The sequence below is a fragment of the Brassica napus genome, chromosome C4 (genome assembly GCF_020379485.1).
Source record: "Brassica napus cultivar Da-Ae chromosome C4, Da-Ae, whole genome shotgun sequence".
NCBI classification, from domain to species: domain Eukaryota; kingdom Viridiplantae; phylum Streptophyta; class Magnoliopsida; order Brassicales; family Brassicaceae; genus Brassica; species Brassica napus.
Window position 1 is genome coordinate 55,141,957 of NC_063447.1, and position 13,124 is coordinate 55,155,080.

Consider the following 13,124-nt stretch of genomic DNA (forward strand, 5'->3'; position numbering starts at 1 on the left):
ATTTCTCTGTTATTTAATTAATCATCAATATCATTTTACACATATCGATTTATGCGCCATCTCACGTATAGACTGTTCATCCATGCAAATTATTTTTTGACCATACCATTAATTAATTAATTAATTAAACTATATAATATTTATAAATATATAATTTATGCCGAGATCGTATATATATTTATGTTACAAAGTCGTATTATATTAAAAATGCAAATAGTGCGTGAATCTGTCCATTACTATAATAGATCCTGAGAAAGCATCGAGTCAAAATCTAGCAAAGAAAGCAAAGAAGGAAGCAAAAATTCACATAGAAAATCATTTTGCTGGCCATTACTATAATAGATCCTATCCCCCTCTTGAAAGCTCTCCACATATAATCTGTCACACCCTCAGCCTCTCACACACCCTCCCACTACCTCACTAAAATGCGCAGACTTGTTGCTAAAATGAGCATAGTGCGTGATTCGCCCGCTTCTTACTTGCCCGACTCTTTCTTCTTTACCACCCTTTAACAAAAAAAAGGAACCGTCTTTTCACTACCTCACTCTCTCTCCTTTACTCCCCTCTCTGTTGCTTCCTTTTTCCGGCGAGTTTCTCGGCTGAGATTGTAAACTTTTGTGTCTTTTCTGAGATTATGCTGAGATCAATTATTGGCAAGAAACAAATGTCTTCTGACATAAGCTAAACTCTCTTCTTACAATCACTGTCGCTTCCTTTTACACATAAAGTCTTCTTCTTTTTGCTTTGAATTGCATATGGCAGCTCGATTAAACGGATCTAGCTACTTCAATCTCTGATTCTCCGGTGTTTTATCTGAGCTAGGGTTGTTTTAAATTAGCTTCCTTTTTTTTGGGATTCTTCGTAGTCCTGTTCAACTGTTTTGTTTGGGAAAGGGATGGGTAGGAGGCAAATCTCACAGGATGAAGTAGGACCGCCGATAAACCCAAGAGCTGGATTGCGAAGGGAACAAGCTGGGAGAGGTTCTTACAGAGGAAGTTAGTCACTTTGTTGCTCATCGTTGGGGAAAAAAAAGTTTCTTCTTTTTTGAAGTGGAGACAAGACTTTGTTTTTTTGTTGTTGTTTTTTTTTCTCGAATTTATAAAAGAATCAAGGGAAAGGGTTTTGTGTTTTTTTTTTTTTTTTTCATTTCCGGAGAGTTCTCATCTCTGTCTCTCTTAGAGAATGGGTTCTACCTCGCAAGAGATACTGAGGAGCCTCTGCTCTAACACGGAGTGGAGATATGCTGTGTTCTGGAAACTTAACCACCGGTCTCGAATGTGAGTTGTCTTAACGTTTCCTTTTATTCCTGCTAAGATATGTTTACTGTCTGTGCTTGGTGGACCATTTATAATTGTCAACGGGTTGGAATCTGATAGTTGATTTGGGTGTTTAAGAGATGTATAGTTAATGTTTTTAAGACGTACCTCCAACTCCCTAGTGTTAGAGAACATATGGAATGCAGCCTTATGCAAGTGTAGTTTAAGTGGCTTCTTAATGGCTTGCGAATATAATGCTTCTATATAGGTGTTTAAGAGATGTATAGTTAATATTGATATGTACTCCAACTCGCTAGTGAGAGAGAACTTGTGGAACCTTATGTGGAATGCAGCCTTATACAAGTGTAGTTTAAGAGTCTTCTCAATCTTTTGGAAGAGCTGAGAAAGTTACTAATAAGCCTGTGAAGAGTAACTAGACAATCAATTAAACGATCAGTTTCCTAATAAGTTGAGGGTTTAGTTGACCAGGATGGTTTCTGATTTCTAGAGGCTGATGAACACTTGCAGGGTACTTACCTTGGAGGATGCTTACTATGACAATCATGGGCACAATAACTCACCGGGAGTTCAGGGTTGCGGCGTTATACCAAAGGACATGCATGGAGCACATGACTCCCTGGGTTTAGCTGTGGCGAAGATGGCTTATCATGTCTATTCTCTAGGGGAAGGGTAAGAATAAATTGCTTGGCTTCATCTTTTCAACTAGGCGTCTTTAGATCAACAGTCTATGAAGTACTCTGGCATTAGGCAGTTATAGTTTACTGTGTGTGTGTTTATATTCTTTGTTTCCTTGACATTAGCTACATGATGCAAAGCTCTTGTCTTGGGACTTGATACCATCAGGAGCTTTTACTATTAGTTAAAAACTAATCTTTTGTTTATCTCGTCTATATGTTTTTTTGGTCTAATTATCTCGTCTATATTAACAGGATTGTAGGACACGTTGCTCTTTCTGGAGGACACCAATGGGTATTTCCCGAAAATTATGGCAACTGCCACTCAGCAGCTGAGGTTAGGAACTTCGTATCTGGAGTTGATTTTTTCGTTTATTTTTCATGTTTATAAACGAGGTTCTTTTTCTAATTACAGTTTCATAATGTTTGGGAGAGTCAAATATCTGCTGGAGTAAAGGTATTTTAGATTTTTCTCAAGTGTTACTTTCCTCTGCTCTATTACATGAATGTCAATGACTTTCTCACAGTTCGCCACTGGAAGACTTAAAAACATATGCTCTTCCTTCTTTGCAGACCATTCTTGTTGTAGCTGTTGGTCCCTGTGGTGTTGTGCAGCTAGGCTCTTTGCTTAAAGTAAGTAGGATTCATATAATTGGACGCATTGCACACATATGAACGTATCTGGTCTTATTGTGTCCTTGTGTGGAGCAGGTTGATGAAGATGTGACATTGGTGAATCATATCCGACATATGTTTTTGGCACTGAAGGATCCAATGGCAGATCATGCAGCAAGTTTAATGCAATGTAATATGAACAATTCGTTGTCTCTGGTAAAGATCTTCTTCATACAAATATGGATTCACGTTTGTCCTAAGTAGGATGCTTAGATCATGATGTGTTGTATTATTTTTTTGTTGCAGCCAAAAATACCTTCTGAATGTTTACATGTTGAGGCTAACCCTTATTGCTCTGGAGAAGTTGGCAAAGCTATGGATGTGGAAGAGTTAACTCAATATAAACTGAGAAGAAGTGATAGCATGCCTTATAATACTCCTTCATGTCTTCTCATGGAGAAGGCAGCCCAAGTTGTGCAAGGATCTTCTTGTGGGAGCTATAGCAGTGTTACGTTTGGCTTCCCAATTGATTTAATTGATGCCAAACATGAGAATCAAGTACGTAGTGGATGTAAAGATCCAAGAGTATTAGATCCTAATCTACATCAGTATATGAAGAATTATGTGCTCAACAATACAAGCTCATCTGCTTTAGCAACTGAGGCTGAAAGATTGATATCAGGCCAATCATACCCAGGCCTAGACTCAACTTTTTATGATTCATCAAGAACAGGCAAAGAAAGTTCTTACCAAAACGAAGTGTTCCAACTATCTGAGAACCAAGGAAACAGATACAGAGAGGAGACTGAGCGTATGCTGGAGGGGAAATGCGAAGATGCTTTGATCTCATCTGGGTATCCATTTGCTGGCAGCGAGCTGCTAGAGGCATTAGGCTCTGGTTTCAAGCAAACGAGCAGGGGTGGTCCTGAGGACCTAGTGAAGTCTGAACATGGTTCAACAACAAGACCAACAGATGATACGAGTCATAGCCAGCTTACATTTGACCCTAGCCCTGGCCCTGAGAATCTTCTAGATGCTGTGGTTGCTAACGTGTGCCATAGCGATGGGAATGCCAGGGATGATATCTTGTCAAGCAGATCGGTACACTCATTGCTTACCAGCATGGCAGAGCCTTCAGGTCAAAAGATGCATAATCAGCTGCCACTAGCAGAGGTGTATACCCAACAGAATCCGTCAGATATCTGTGGAGCATTTTCTTCGATTGGGTTCTCATCCACGTGTCCCAGCTCATCTAGTGATCAGTTTCAGACATCACTGGAGATGATGCCCAAGAAGATCAAAAAGAGGGCCAAGCCTGGAGAAAGCTCTCGGCCTCGACCAAGAGACAGGCAACTCATTCAGGATCGGATCAAGGAACTTAGAGAACTTGTGCCTAATGGATCTAAGGTGACTTTTCTCTTCCGAGCTTCAATTGTAGTTGCCAGTGTTTTTGCTATATGCTAATTGTTTTTATCATGTTTTACAGTGCAGTATTGATTCTTTGCTAGAACGCACGATCAAGCACATGCTCTTTTTGCAGAATGTTACTAAGCATGCTGACAAGCTCAGTAAAAGTGCTACTACAAAGGTAAAACGTCTACTAACAATCTCGGTTCCATCCTAGAAATTTATGTTTCCAGCTTCCTATCTTTGATAAATGAACATATTATGCTATTATGTTTGCCTGATCGATGTAGCAAATATTGTAATCTCAGATGCAACAAAAGGAAACTGGCACGCAAGGCTCAAGCTGCGCAGTGGAGGTTGGAGGTCATCTTCAAGTGTGCTCGATTATCGTTGAGAATCTGAACAAGCAGGGGATGGTGCTCATCGAGGTATGTAACCATTCTTTCTTTCCTTTAGGTTAGTCTTTGTTTGAACTTCAGTTCCAAATTCTTTGATTTAAAATGTTTTTGGGGGTTTTGGACAGATGTTATGTGAAGAATGTAGCCATTTTCTCGAGATAGCAAATGTGATTAGGAGCTTGGACCTCATCATACTAAGAGGCGTCACAGAGGCTCAGGGCGAGAAAACATGGATATGCTTTGTAGTTGAGGTAGGAGTCAAATTATATCCCCTTGAACATTGGGTTACTATGATATACTATATTGACTAATATGGAAATGGTGATATGAAAATGGCAGAGCCAAAACAACAAGGTAATGCAGAGGATGGACATTTTGTGGTCTCTGGTGCAAATCTTTCAGCCAAAGGCCAATGGCAAGCACTAGCAGCAGCGTTGGTTGCAAGACTTTGCGTTTGGAGGAGGAAAACAGAACTTGCTGTGTGCTTGTACAGTGTTATTGATACTTGTTTTTGTTTGTTTGGGGTTTTAGGTATAATTTTTTTACTTAGTGTGCATGTTTGAGTTCTCAGTGTGTTTATGATTTGCTTGTTTGCTTTGGAGTTTGGACTCTTTATAAATACAGTAAAATGTTTATAAATTAAAACCAGTTAATTATTTTCCATACTAATTTCCTTGATAACTTGAAACTTTATGAATTTCTTTCAGATTTTAATTTCCATAAATACATTAAGAAACAAAACCTTTGTAAAGTAGTAATCAAGATATATATTTCAAGTTGTTAAAATCAGCATTGCAATGAATAATAATAATAATATCATTAGCAATGTGCAAAATTACATGCACGCATACTAATGAAGCCAATCAGTGTTCTTCCATGGTCTAGTATAATAAAGCTTCAAATATATATCTATATTATGATGTGAACAACCTCAACTGATTAGTCAACTGCTTTAGAATCGTTAGACGAAGAGGCCTCACCAGATTCGCAGTGTTCATGGTGATGATGGTGATGATCATCTTCGTCTTCTTCGCTGTCATCCTCATCAAAGGGCTTCTGTTTGTGAAAGATACAACACTTCTTGGAACTCTTCTTCTGCATGAACTCGTTATCAACAGTCCCGTCTTTCCACGAGACTTTCTTCTTTATCCTGTTCAGCCGAAGCACTAATCTCTCTGTAGGTTGGGACTGAGAAACAGGGTTTTCTAAGATGACAGAGGTTGTTGTCGCTGTCGAAGAGGAAGGCCTGGTCGCTGTGCTCATGGCTCAAAATATAGCTTCTGATATCTGCAGCGTTGGGAAACAAAAAAGAAAGAAGGATCAATTTCCAAAGACTTGTTTCTTTGTTGTAAAGCCATAGAGAACAAGAAGATGGAAGGCTAATTCTGAAAGTGCTGACAACAACATATGCTTAAACCTAAATAAAATGGTAACCAAACACTCAGCAAGTGAAATGGTGGTGAATGACAAGACAAGAGCTAAAGAATACACACACTACAAATAACAGAGATTTTTGAGAAGTTATATACTCTGACTAACAGAAAGAAAGCAGACAAATCCTAACTCAAATGGTTCAAGATGAATGATGTAAGCAAAAGAAAAATGTTAGCCTTGTCTTTAATTTCGTTTAACCATCAGAAAGAAAAATCTAAACTTTTAAACATGATTAACCAACAAAATTGTGAATCAATCGAGAACAGACAATCACATGTAGGGTTTCATTCTTCTGAATCAAATGAGGAAGACAGAGAATATATAAACGCAAATATAATTATTAATCAGAAAAGATATCAAAAATTGAGAATCCAAATAGCCAAAATCAAATTCTGCAGGTAGAGGATAGATCGCTCCAAGGCTGACAATCCTATCAACAGCTCAAGAAAAAAATAGAAAACCCATAGGCTCTAGCAAGATAAAAGGAATTAACTGACGAAAAGATTCAGAGAAGAAAACTTCAAACAAACCTTGGAGAAGAAGAAGAAGTCACCTCCTCTGTTCTACGATCTCCCGACGCTAGTTACAAGATTAAATTTATATATATATAGAGAGAGAGGCTTTCTTGACCGGATGTTGATGATGGAGAAAGCAGACGGAAGAAATTCCCGAATTTTTGTTTAATCCCCAAAAATGTTTTTTTTTCCTCTAATTTGACTTTCCTTAAGAAAAATAGAGCAAATATACATAATAATATAAAAATTAAGTTTATACAAATAACAATTATGACTGGACAAAAAAACCCGGATCTAAAACCCGGATCTAAAGAACCAAACCGATTTCAGTCTAAAAAAATGGCACCGAATCCAAACAAAAATTGGTTAAACATCGGAATGAGTTCAATTTTTTGGTATTTAAAAATTAGAATCGAGTCCGACCCAAACTGATATATTTCGCCTATCCGAATATATCCTAATTAAATTTATATACTTATATATATGTTAAGTATTTTAGATTTAATATATAAAAATATCCAAAATATATAAGTTATTTTGAAATTTTCCAACATCCTTGGAAAGATATACAAACAGATAGAAGTAAATATCTAAAATGGTTAAACAATACTTAAAACACCAAAAATGCTTGAAATATTTATTGATTCCCTATCCAAATATTCTAGCAAAACTAATTTATATATTAATTTTATGTATTTTGGTATATATTATTCAAATTTATATGTAATATATTATTTTTATTTGTAGATTGTGAATTCTTTTAAGTATACATGAATTTTAAATCTTTAAAAATAATTTAAACGGTTTATATGAACTCGAACCAAAATTGTAAAGATCCAAACTGAATTAGAACCGAAATTTATAAATATCCAAATGTGGCTGAAATTGTTAACTTTGAAAAGTCGAATAAACCCGAACAGAACCCAAATAGATACCCGAACATCCTCCCATAATAATGATTCTCTATATTTTATATATATAACACTTGATCAATCAGCAGTTTGACTATACATGCATCTTTCATCTTCTTATTTCTTTTGTTTTTTTTTCTTCTTCTCTTTTAATTTTATTTGATACATAATGTATCTTGGATCAAATATAATTCAACCAAATAATCATGTTGATAAAAACATACATATATTTTTTTTTAACATATGTCATAATTTAAAATTTTTAATCAGATTTTTTGAACACTATCGAGCAATCGTTGTACTGTACTACAAATGAATCATATTAAAATAGAGTAGTACACTTGATTTATACGTTGAGTTTTAAGCTGTGCGTATTTGGATTTTGCAATTCTGTGTTCTATAATAGCTATTGTTTTGCTATGGTGTTAAATGTATGCTTTGTGTTGATGAAGGTTCAAAAGTCTGTATATATTGACAGTGGTGTTCATACAATATTTGGATAAGCATTGCATTATACTCCCTTTCTTCAGAAATACTTGAAGTTTAAGGCAATGCACAACTATTAAGAAAATTGTGTTTTATCTAAAAAAATATCACTAAAGTATAAATTAAAAATTATCAATCAATTAGAAAATAATCTCTAAAATATTATTGGTTTACACAGTTTTTGATAAAATTAAAACTTATCGAAATATGAAAACATCATATATTTTGAAACATCAAAAATTTCTTTAAACATCATCTATTTTGAAACAGAGCAAATAGTATAATATTTCTATTTTGAAACAGAGCAAATAGTATAATATTCTATTTAGTGTAGCATTTTCCTTTCCCTTCCTCCCTCCCTCCCTATAGTACAATGTAATGCGCTATTTCTGCGTCAGTTGACACACCCACACACACTGTAGGGAAAATCAGGTCAAAGTTTCGCTCAGATTATCTTATCTTTTAGAACACAGTTGATATTTAAGCACATTAGCTTATGAGATTTTCTGAATAGATGACCCTAATGTTGTGTATAGAATAATAAATAAACAAACAAAAATATTACTTTATTTATGGAATAGACCTATTTTTTACATCGTTATAGAGTAAAAATAAATTGGGATCGGAACAAATTTGACTTTAAACTTTATTTTGGAATAAAAAATAAAGTAGGATTGTAAATTTTCTTAGATTCTCCGTCCGGATAACATATATAGCGCCTTTTTCGTAATATTTCTGAATGCAGCTTCTAATCTATTTCCAAACTTTTTGTTCAGTATCATTGGAGAACAAGTTTGCACCATTTATTTATTATGTTCATTATCTTGACATTCATACTCTTGTGTATTGTGTAGAGGTATTGGAAATATTTGGAACATGTGTAATTCTCAGAAAGTATACTATGAGTTTCGTGTTTAGTTTCGGTATAGGCTAACATTGTTTGGCTTTACTCTTCTCAGGTGGGTCGCGTAGTCAAAATTTTCCTCTTAATTAATAGTTGTCTGTATAATAGTACATTAATACAGCTTTAAAATATAAATATAAATATTGCATACAAATAATTATATAATTATATTTTCGAATTTAAGTTTGATTTATTTTAAAATATAATATCTCATTTGAATGGGGATATAATTATCTTACTATATTTAAAATGGTAGTTTCGAAAAAGAAAATAAGATGTATTTCAAATTTAAAATCATAAATAGGATAATTTCCTAATCATCCCTAAGACCTTTTGTTAGGGGTGTCTTTTTACGATTTTATACAATTTTTTTTGTTCTTTGCGTCTGCCTTAGAGAAAACTTGTAGCCCAAGTTTTAAGAAACACTCCAATCTTGTTGATTGGGATATAAGCATATAACTAGATTTTGACCAGCGCGTCCGCGCATATGTATAATTTTAAAAATATAATATTATTTGTTTTTTATGTCACTATTTAGTGTTGGACAAAAAACTCGAATTCGAAGAATCGAGCCGATCCCAATCCGAATAAATAGTACCAAATCCAAACCGAAACTGATTAAATATCAGAATTATTCAAAATTTGGGTATTTGAAGAACTGAAACCTAATCTGATCCGAACCGAAGTATTTTGGATATCCAAAATAGACTTATATTCTTATATATATATATATATATATATTGATTATTTTTATATTTAATATATATAAAAACATCCAGAATATATATGATACTTTTAAATTCATTTAAATACTTGAAAATATATACAAATAATCAAACGTAAGTATCTAAAATAGTTAAAATATACTCAAAATTCCAAAAATACTTAAATAATTAATAATTCTCTATCCAAATATTTAAACCAAACAATTTAAATTGATTATCCAAATCCGAACCGAATCCTCAAAGATCTAAACCGAACATGAAATCCCAAACATACCCGAAAACGAACTCGAACGCCCACCCCTAATCACTATTATATATCTTATATGTGTCATCATAGGTTACAAAAATATGTGTTATCATATAATTAATCGTATTTTATACGTACCATCAAATAAGTTTTCTTATAATTAATAATATTTTATACGTACAATCATATAAATAATCACATATATTATATTTTTAAATTTCAATGTGAAATATAAAAACCATAATTTAAGTTGATGTTTGAAATTGGGCTTTGTATTGTATTTTTTATATATATATTGAAAACATTTTTATAATGGTTATTGAAAAATATATCAGTAAAAATCAAATTTTGAATATATGTATATTTTTTGACAAAAAAAAAAATATGTATATTTTTGAATGAATTTTTGATATAAATCAATTTTAAATTATTATTTTGATTGAATATATATATCAAGTAACATAAACCCATTAATTTTTAATATAATGTAATTGACTTCCAATTTTTTTAATAGCATAAGTCTATTACTTTTTTTCATAACTTACTGCAATCCATGTTTTCAAACATCACTATTTTTTTTAACTGCTATATATATTGCCAAAGAAAAGCTTAAAGTATTGATACTGGGGTGAGATAAGTACACAAATTGAAAATGTGGCTGTGCCCGCGTGGACTTAAGCTGAATAAAGAGAATCTCCTAGTCCTAGATTTACTTAAACTAGAGATAACCTTGTGAGATTCGATTCACTTTTAGTTAGGTTCAAACTTATATTATTATTACCGTTTAAGAATGCGAAGATAAGTACGATTTACCAAGAAAAAAGGAAATTTGCATTTTAGTTTGTCCGTGTAGGAATAGCTCAATGAAATAGCTATATAAACTGTCCCTTTCTCATCCTCCTTTCTCATTAGCATCTTCTTATTTGTTGTTTATTATATTTCTTTTCCTTTTTTTTTTTCCAGAGAGATTTTGATTCATCGCCAAGAAAAAGAAAAGAAACTCTGCTTATCGAGGAGAAAGATGGCGACCAATGATGATGATGCTAACAAAAGCGTCGAGGGTTCGGAGGCAGGAGAGAAGAGATGTTTTGATCTTTTTGCGATGTTGCTTCTCGCTTGCGGTGACGATGAAACAAGAGCGAAACGAGGACAAGACGTGCAAAAGAGAAACATGCTCATGATCGACACTATTACTAATGCTGCCACCAACACTTTCTTGCTAGGCAAGCGAAAGATTGATGATGAGTCCAAGAATCAACAACACATTGCTTCTTCGAGTTTGGAAGAGTCAAAGAGGCGTCGTGTGGTGGAGTCTAACGACGAACCCATCAGAGCAGAACCTATTAGAGAAATTAAGCCTCCGGTTAAGGAAAGAAAGCGACCGGTTAAAAGAAAGGCGCCAGTCAGAAAGGAACCGGTTAGAAGAGAACCGGTGGTGACTCCGGGATGGGTGGTTGACCTAATGAAGACATTCAAAGGTCGTGAGGGGGATGCGAAGATGATATTTGAGAAGGCGATGACGAAGACAGATGTCACAACAAACGAAGGACGTCTCTTGATGCCCTTTAACCAAATGGCTGATATGCACTTTTTGACCGAGGCGGAGTGGAAGATCCTAGAGGAGCATCACAAACACAAGAGAGATGTTAAAAAAGGAGTTAACGTTGATGAGAAAAGAAAAGGAGTTGATGTCATCTTGTTGCGTCGTAATGGTAATAACAAGGGATGGGAGCTTAACCTGAGGATATGGGAGATGAGGTCTAGTTTCAACTACGCCTTGTGTACTGGTTGGAACCAGCTCGTCCGCGATAACGACCTCCACACGAACCAGACTATTACCCTCTGGTCCTTCCATTCCCGTGATGGCACTCTCTACTTTGCTTTCGATCTTCCCACTCACGATGAAGAAGGTATGGCTCTAGCTCTGGTTCCAGTTACATCTTCATCCATGGATATGGTTGAAATCTCTGAGGAGGATCCGTTTGCGTGTGAAGAGGCAAACAGGAGACTTTATCAATTTATAAGGAGTAGCAGAACTCCTCGCGTTTGTGTTCAAATCATAACAAATGACTCCAGCAACCTCTACCTCGAGGGTGGTTTGGATCTAAACAGAACACCACCTGAAGAGTGCACTGAGATGGATTCTGATCTCGAGGCTGTACAAGAGACGACCTCACAGGAATCCCTCACTGAGACCTCACTAGTATCCTGGAGGTTCCTCATAGAAACAGCTGTGCTCTATGTGACTTAAATCTTTGTATTATTCTAAACCCTAGCTCTCTATTGGCCACGTCATGCAAGTAGTTTATTTCTTAGGCATTCAAAAGGTTTTCTTATTGTTTTAGTTTTTTGGTCCACTACTACTATACTCTTGGAGTGTTGTAGCTTCCTTAATCGGATGATAAACAATGTTTATTTTTGGCAATTGTATTTCAGTAATCATTAAGTAAATGCTTTAACCAGATAAGATCAGGATAAACAAATTAACTACACAAGGAAAGATAATCCTACGTAAATTCAATGCAACAAAGAAACAACACTTGATGAGTGACAATAAACAGACTAATTTTTATTTTCTTTTTAAATTAAAATTAATTTCAGTCAAAAACGTTTTTACAATAGATGTGGCTTTGTTGTCAAAAATCTAACAAGGATCATAGTTGCTGATATCCCAAACTTCTTGTTGCAAACCAGATGGCCATTGCACCTGTATATTTGCTGTACTTCATTCTGTGGAGAGTTGAGAGCTTGTTCCTCGCACGTTCTTGTCGATGTACTTTGCCATTTGGTGGAAGAGAGTGAGATTTTTTTTTTGTCACAAAAATTTCATTTAAACTAAGAAATAGAGAATTGGTCCAAAGATGACCCAACTCTTGAAGTACATTACAAAGATAAGAAGGCTTGAAGAGCCTTTTTTTGCTAAAACATCGGCTGAAACGATTACCGAACTAGAGAAGGAGAATAATGCAAAACCAGAGGAGATCGAACGGATGTCTTTCACAAAACCGATGATTTCATTAGACTGGAAGTTGCCGGAGATAACTCTGATGAGCGTTGAATTGTTGGAGAAAACCTTGAGTTTTGGGAACTTTAGGGTTAGCGCCATGTGAAGGGCCGATGGCATCGCAATAGCCTCCACAATTAGGGAAGATCTGATGTAACTTTGATCCAAGGATCCATGGATCGGAGCTTCAAGATCGTGGTTGAGAGACTCTCCTTTACTTCATCTAATAAGTATGTAACTGATGGAACCATTGGAGGATGAGATCGTATCGGGTTCTCGATGGAACTTTGTCGGAAGCTGTTGGCCGGCAAGAGCAGCTGAGAGTCTCTAGAACCATAGCTAAGAGCAGTTGGGAAAGGCCTTCTTTGCCTGGATATAACTCTAATATTCATGAGAAATGGATCGGAGACTGTGTAGACTCGGATGGCCTGTGATAGTTGACAAAACAGTGGAACAAATTCAAGCACAACATCACAGCTCTGGGCTATGTGAACCCTGTCGACTGAAGCTAGATGATGGACATACAC

General features: G+C 35.2%; 2 protein-coding genes across 2 annotated transcripts; one reads left to right on the plus strand and one right to left on the minus strand.

Moving 5' to 3' along the window:
* The first annotated feature begins 375 nt into the window (after positions 1 to 375).
* LOC106391397 (transcription factor bHLH155-like) lies at positions 376 to 5,034 on the plus strand. The gene is made up of 11 exons (XM_013832023.3): positions 376 to 1,277; positions 1,785 to 1,946; positions 2,207 to 2,288; positions 2,367 to 2,408; positions 2,525 to 2,584; positions 2,663 to 2,782; positions 2,873 to 3,973; positions 4,053 to 4,154; positions 4,282 to 4,401; positions 4,497 to 4,622; positions 4,711 to 5,034. The coding sequence occupies exons 1-11, from the start codon at positions 1,183 to 1,185 to the stop codon at positions 4,795 to 4,797; spliced, it is 2,097 nt and encodes a 698-aa protein (XP_013687477.1). The 5' UTR covers positions 376 to 1,182; the 3' UTR covers positions 4,798 to 5,034.
* Positions 5,035 to 5,169: 135 nt separating this feature from the next.
* LOC106394622 (protein phosphatase 1 regulatory subunit INH3) lies at positions 5,170 to 6,490 on the minus strand. Its single transcript, XM_013835190.3, has 2 exons — positions 6,336 to 6,490; positions 5,170 to 5,658 (listed from the first exon to the last, which is right to left on the minus strand). Exon 2 carries the CDS (start codon positions 5,632 to 5,634, stop codon positions 5,311 to 5,313), a length of 324 nt encoding a protein of 107 aa, XP_013690644.1. The 5' UTR covers positions 5,635 to 5,658; positions 6,336 to 6,490; the 3' UTR covers positions 5,170 to 5,310.
* Positions 6,491 to 13,124: the final 6,634 nt, after the last annotated feature.